The sequence below is a fragment of the Homarus americanus genome, unplaced genomic scaffold (genome assembly GCF_018991925.1).
Source record: "Homarus americanus isolate GMGI-L3 unplaced genomic scaffold, GMGI_Hamer_2.0 scaffold55640, whole genome shotgun sequence".
NCBI lineage: Eukaryota > Metazoa > Arthropoda > Malacostraca > Decapoda > Nephropidae > Homarus > Homarus americanus.
This window is the reverse complement of record NW_024713650.1, coordinates 4735301-4742800: the sequence shown is the minus strand read 5'-3', so window position 1 is coordinate 4742800 and position 7500 is coordinate 4735301. Positions and strand designations below refer to the sequence as shown.

General features: G+C 41.4%; 1 protein-coding gene across 1 annotated transcript in view; it reads left to right on the top strand.

Moving 5' to 3' along the window:
• The window catches only part of LOC121874507, a 70397-nt gene that overhangs the window by 10117 nt on the left and 52780 nt on the right, over positions 1–7500 (top strand). The window contains exon 3 of the mRNA XM_042378665.1: positions 944–1080. Coding sequence (XP_042234599.1) covers positions 944–1080 — 137 coding nt within the window. The remainder of the gene's footprint in view (positions 1–943; positions 1081–7500) is intronic.

The window sequence follows — 7500 nt, the reverse complement described above, 5'->3', positions numbered from 1 at the left end:
CAGGGCCACTAGGGAGATATTGCTAGTTTGTTACTATTATGCTTTCTTGGTAGATGTAATAATAGCAATACTAGCATAAGGCGTTAACTAAACTAGCATAAGGCATTAACAAAACTAGCATAAGGCATTAACAAAACTAGTCTGATGCATTTACAAAACTAGCATAAGACATTAACAAAACTAGCATAAGGCATTAACAAAACTAGCATAAGGCATTAACAAAACTAGCATAAGGCATTAACAAACTAGCATGATGCATTAACAAAACTAGCATAAGGCATTAACAAAACTAGATCAAGACATTAACAAAACTAGCATAAGGCATTAACAAACTAGCATAAGGCATTAACAAAACTAGCATAAGGCATTAACAAAACTAGCATAAGGCATTAACAAAACTAGCATAAGGCATTAACAAAACTAGCATAAGGCATTAACAAAACTAGCATAAGGTCACGAATGTACACTCCACCCTCAGTCGTGGGTGAACAACAACACATATTGAACAAGATGAACGAATTGAACTGATGTGTCTCGTGTTGTGTTGGGCGGCGCTCTTACCCGTCGCGGTGGATGAGAGAGAGGGCAGGTGTAACACGAGCAAGTGGTGGTGGTGAGCAGTGGTTCTAGGATGGTGATGATGGTGAGGAGACGGATGGTGGTGGTAGTTGGTGATGATGATGGTAATAATTGGACCATCGATGATAATGATGGTGATGGTAATGATTGGACGATTGATGATGATTATGATGATTTGACGATTGGTGATGATGATAATAATGGTGGTAATTGAACGAATGGGGATGATGATGGTGGTGAAAATGGTAATGATAGTGACGGAATTAGTCATTATCATCCTTGGTGTCTGGTGTATTATCCTGTTAAATAAGGCCATGATGTGACATACAGTAGCCCAGGTAACTAATGTATCCTTCGTCGACAGAGTGTGAGGAGAGCGCTGGGACGTCTAGACCCTGGCAGGCAGATGAAGGCCCGTCCATCTCCGAGGACCTACTGCACGACGACGACGACGACGACGACCACCTACCCCTCACGTCCCAGCACCGAGACCTGCGCCAGGTGGGTCTTCTCCCCCCGTACAAACCCCAGCACCGACCGCTGTGGCAGGTGCGTCTCCCGCCCCAGCACCGACCGCTGCGTCAGGTGGGTGTCTTGACCTCCCCTCCCCTGCACCCACCCCCCCCTCCCTCTCGCTGTTCTACTGATGCCTGGTCTACACACCGCAGCACTCCCTCCCCCTCCTGCCCCCTCCTCTTCCATAAGATTGCTTAGATCCCAGCAGCACCTCACCATCCATAAGCACCCCTCTCCTCCTCATCACCCCCTCCCCACCCATCACCACTTCAGCACACCCTCCCAGCGCACCAATCCACCACCAGCGCCCCACACCCCACGAGATGCAAGAATGGTCAGTGGACGTTCTAAGGACCCCCAGCAAAGACTGCACGTCGAGACACCCCTGCCCAGTACCCAGGGGGTGCTTCAAGAGCCCCAGTCCCCCCTTCCCCCACCATGGCGCACTGCCTCGAGGACACGACCAGGTCTCGGAAATTAATTACTATCTCGAACTGACACCTGAACCCTTCTCTCTCAGATAAAGAGAATAGCAGTCTCATTCTCACTAGGATCTTGGGTATAAATTTGTCATTAGTATCGAGACCTGAGTAATGTACAACTTTATGTGCTTTTATTTAACTTTTTTATGTAAGTCCTCATTATTATTATTATTTTTATTATTACTTTATTATTTTATTCCATAATAGGCGCTTTTTTATTAAGTCTTTTTATACATATTTTTATATAATTTCGGGTTATTTTTCTATCTAATTTAGGCTTGTTACTGTTTTGTCTTTCTTAAATTTGTTTATTTGTTCTGGTTCTACTTTTTTTGCCTTAAATACTTTTCTAAGGAACTTTTATTTATTTATTTTTCAGAACCATATTGATGTTATATCTTTAAATACTTCAATTGGCTTTTTTAACTACATGTTACTATTTTGATATTGAACTTTTTTATGCTAATCCTTATTCAAATTTTCAATATTTTCATTAAAAGTATATTTTGTGAAACTACATTACTGTGGGTCTTAAGCTTGTGTTATGTACTGTATGTATATCCCAAATATACATGAAACTTTCCTGGTTGAAAGTATACACGGTTTAGGGTAGTCCAGAAAGTTCTAAATTTGGTGTACCGAGACAGTGCAGGTATACACACAATATACCTAGACAGTGCAGGTATACACACAATATACCTAGACAGTGCAGGTATACACACAATATACCTAGACAGTGCAGGTATACACACAATATACCTAGACAGTGCAGGTATACACACAATATACCTAGACAGTGCAGGTATACACACAATATACCTACACAGTGCAGGTATACACACAATATACCTAAACAGTGCAGGTATACACACAATATACCTAAACAGTGCAGGTATACACACAATATACCTAGACAGTGCAGGTATACACACAATATACCTACACAGTGCAGGTATACACACAATATACCTAAACAGTGCAGGTATACACACAATATACCTAAACAGTGCAGGTATACAAACAATATACCTAGACAGTGCAGGTATACAATGCACATACCCAGATTGCAGGTATACACAAATACACCCAGACAGTAGTATACACACAATATGTACCCAGACAGTGCAGGCATACACACAATATACCTAGACAACAGTGCATATACACACAATATACCCAGACAGTGCAGGCACACAATATACCTAGACAGTGCAGGTATACACACAATATACCTAGACAGTGCAGGTATACACACAATATACTTAGACGCAGGTATGTCATCAATATACCTAGACAGTGCAGGTATACACACACATACCTAGACAGTGCAGGTATACACACAATATACCTAGACAGTGCAGGTATACACACAATATACCTAGACAGTGCAGGTATACACACAATATACCTAGACAGTGCAGGTATACACACAATATACCTAGACAGTGCAGGTATACACACAATATACCTAGACAGTGCAGGTATACACACAATATACCTAGACAGTGCAGGTATACACACAATATACCTAGACAGTGCAGGTATACACACAACATACCCAGACAGTGCAGGTATACACACAACATACCCAGACAGTGCAGGTATACACACAACATACCCAGACAGTGCAGGTATACACACAACATACCCAGACAGTGCAGGTATACACACAATATACCTAGACAGTGCAGGTATACACACAATATACCCAGACAGTGCAGGTATACACACAATATACCCAGACAGTGCAGGTATACACACAATATACCTAGACAGTGCAGGTATACACACAATATACCCAGACAGTGCAGGTATACACACAATATACCCAGACAGTGCAGGTATACACACAATATACCTAGACAGTGCAGGTATACACACAATATACCCAGACAGTGCAGGTATACACACAATGATAAACAGTTGTTATAATGCTTTTTCAGAGTCTCACTAAAAGGAATGATACTGTTGTGTGTGTGTGTCAGTCTGTGTCTTCATATTTTAGTCGTAATTAAAGTCTTGTTAAGGGCTTGAAGCACTGGTCACTCGGTCTTTGTCTTGGCTCTAAATAGCAACGCCTTGAAATTCTGACAGCCGGTGAAATCTATCCTGCGTCTAACCAGAAATTTTAAAAGTTGCAGCCACGTTACTTAAACACCACGCCTCTACCTGGGCTACCACCACTAAATAAGATTCACTACTAAGAGAAATTGATCCAACTCTTTATTTATAAGGAGAAAATCACCTTACATATATAATCATGTTAATTGTACAGGTATTAATTTAAGCTTTATTTTACTTATGGTGTAAGAACGTGAGAGATGGCATCCGAATATTGCTCACTTTTATAAGCCATTGTACAAAGATGGCTTCTCGGACATTTCTAGGATAAGTTTTCCTCGTAGGTGAAGATGTGGGAAATGGTTCACTTATTTAAACCCGACACTATAAGATGGATTCACAAATATTCGTACTTTAAATTATCCCCGTGTCTGATTCACTGGTTCACTCACTCACTAGCCACACAAAAGAAAGATTCTCAAAGATTCATATTTATTTTTCTCCCTTACTAGAACTGTGAGATCGCGTCTGACTCAAAGCTCCAACTTGAAAATGGATTCTCAGAGATTGGTATGTTTAAAAAAATATATATATATATTTCCTCTTAACTGTAGATGTGTGATCGTATCTAACTAAGCACACTTTTAAACCACGACACAAAGATGGATTCTCAAAAGGTTCGTAGGTTAATTTTGTTTTCACTTAAGCTACGATACCAAGTTAGTTTCTCATATAACTGCACGTTGATTATTTTTCTCCTAACTGGTAATGTGAGAATTGGTCTGGCTCGTAACCCTGACATAAGGATGGATTCTCAAGGATCTATATAAGTTGAGAATCAGTGCTACAGATTTAGTTGCTACACACACACACACACACACACACACAGACACACACACACACACACACACACACACACACACACACACACACACACACACAGTCAGAAGTTGCAGCACCACCGCAGTTCTGATGGGCAGCAGCAGGCAGGGGGCGTCAGGCTGAGTCTCTTAAATTAACGAAGGACAGTGATGTTGTGGCCACACGCCTAGTGTGATGTTCACTCCTCCCACACCCACCCTAACCTACCCCTCCTCTCCACCTACCTGCCTCCTACCTACCTCTCCTCCACCCCTCCCTCCCTCCTCCTCCCTCCCACCTACCTACCTCCCTCCTGCCCTCCATCACCCCCCCCCCCACCTTGAGAGGATAGGAGGTAAGGTACATTCTTCATCTCCAGTTACCAGGAATAACCACCACGCTGGCCTCTGAGATCCTTAACACAAATAACGGAGCTAGAAAGTATCCGTTTCGTTATAACAATAGACGTTGACGAAATAATCCACAAGTTAATTATTTTCTCAAGCTACAGATATACAAAAGTGTAATTACAGGTGAAATTTGGATTACCTGATGATTAGGCACCCTGGTTTATTTCACCTAATGCTTAAATACCCGAATGCTACCTGAAGGGGTTAGATTAGGTTTGCATTCAGGTGTCTAATCATCAGGTGAAACAATCTAGGGTGTCTAATCTTCAGGTAATTCCAAAATCACCACAAACTCGTGCCAGCTAAACAAATATTAATAATGGAATGAGAATCTTCAGTTTTAATTAAGTCTTTCGGAAACGGCTGTCAACAATGAATGAACTATTTGACGGAATAAAGAATCTTTCATAAAATTTAAGATTAGATAATATTTTGTTGTAAGTCTCTGTCCCACATCTACTTACGAGAAAAAATTAATGTAGGAACTTTTGAGAAATCTGTGGACGCATTGTACCAACGAACCAACCAGCTTGCTACCTCACACGATCCTCACCTGCCCGGGTGTTGCACTGTAATGTGGTGTTGCTTAATGGCCCTGATAGTGCACCATACACACATGCTGGTCACCTTGTAGGCATAGTGATGCTACGGACACCATAATCTCCAGGGTCTTGGGATGGTGCAATATCTAGTTAATGGCGTAATGTCTTCATGTGGTGAATATATATTGTATACCATATAGTGACTGCTCGGTACAGTATGTTTACAGTGTCGCCTGTTTATATTTACAGAATCACTTGATGTTTGTGTTTACAGAGTTCCGTGATGTTTGTGTTTACAGAGTCCCTTGATGTTTGTGTTTACAGAGTTCCTTGATGTTTGTGTTTACAGAGTCCCTTGATGTTTGTGTTTACAGAGTCCCTTGATGTTTGTGTTTACAGAGTCCCTTGATGTTTGTGTTTACAGAGTCCCTTGATGTTTGTGTGTTTTGAGGTCCCTTGATGTTTTGTGTTTACAGAGTCCCTTGATGTTTGTGTTTACAGAGTCCCTTGATGTTTGTGTTTACAGAGTCCCTTGATGTTTGTGTTTACAGAGTCCCTTGATGTTTGTGTTTACGAAGTCTCCTTGATGTTTGTGTTTAGTCACATTGATTACATCAGTATCATCATGTTATCATTTCGTACACGTAACTACTGTATATTCGTCACCGCGTCAGTTGTAACCGGTGTGTGTAAGGACCACACCTCTGTCGCCCTTGGTAGCTTGTTGATAATAATTCTTCCCTATGTGTTTTAGTGTAGAGTACATGGTGAAGTGTAGAGTACATGGTGAAATGTACAGTACATGGTGAAGTGTACAGTACATGGTGAAGTCTAGAGTACTTGGTGAAGTGTACAGTACATGGTGAAGTGTACAGCTCATGGTGAAGTGTACAGTACATGATGAAGTGTACAGTACATGGTGAAGTGTACAGTACATGGTGAAGTGTACAGTTAGGTGTAGAGGTTGATGGAGTGTGTGTGAGGACCTTTGGGAGAGGTGACATTTGATTGTCTGTCAATACTAATGTCAAGTGACTCTGTAAACACCAACATCAAGGGACTCTGTAAACACAAACATCAAGGGACTCTGTAAACACCAACATCAAGGGACTCTGTAAACACAAACATCAAGGGCCTCTGTAAACACCAACATCAAGGGCCTCTGTAAACACCAACATCAAGGGACTCTGTAAACACCAACATCAAGGGACTCTGTAAACACCAACATCAAGGGACTCTGTAAACACAAACAACAAGGGACTCTGTAGTACAACATCAGGGGACTCTGCCTTTGACATCAAGGGGCTCTGTAAGCACAAGCATCACGAGGACTCTGTAAACACACAGCATCGAGACTCTGTGAGACAACATCAAGGGACTCTGTAAACAAATAAACAAGCATAAAGGATATTTTCTCACACACACACACACACACACACACACACACACCGGTACGGCAGGAATTTAAAGCGGGCTCTCTCCACAGATAGCTAGAAGGGGGCAGCCTGTCTCGGGTCAAGTCCAAGTCAAGTGCTGGAATCTGTTGTTTGTTGAGAGAGAGAGAGAGAGAGAGGTAACTTGACTCTATATTGTAAGCGAAGGTTATGTTGGGGTGAGACATACGAGGGCAAGTGAGAGATATATTGGTGATGGAGGTGAGAGATAAGAGAGCAGTGGGAAATATATAAGATAAGAGATAAAGTAGGGAATTGTAGGTTGGAGTGAGATATATATAGTAGAGTAGGAAATATAGATGAGGTGAGAAATAAAGGAGTGAGTGGGAAATATAAGAGATGAGATGAGGAATATATATAGAAGAGTGGGAAATATTGGAGATGAAGTGAGGTATATTGTAGAATAGGAAATATAACAACGAATGAGAAATATGACATTGAAAAATATTAAGGGGATGAGTGAAATATACAGGATCTCTCTCTCTCACACACACACACACACACACACACACACACACACACACACACACACACACACACACACACACACACACACACACACCAATAAACTACACCAATCTATGTTTAATCGTCT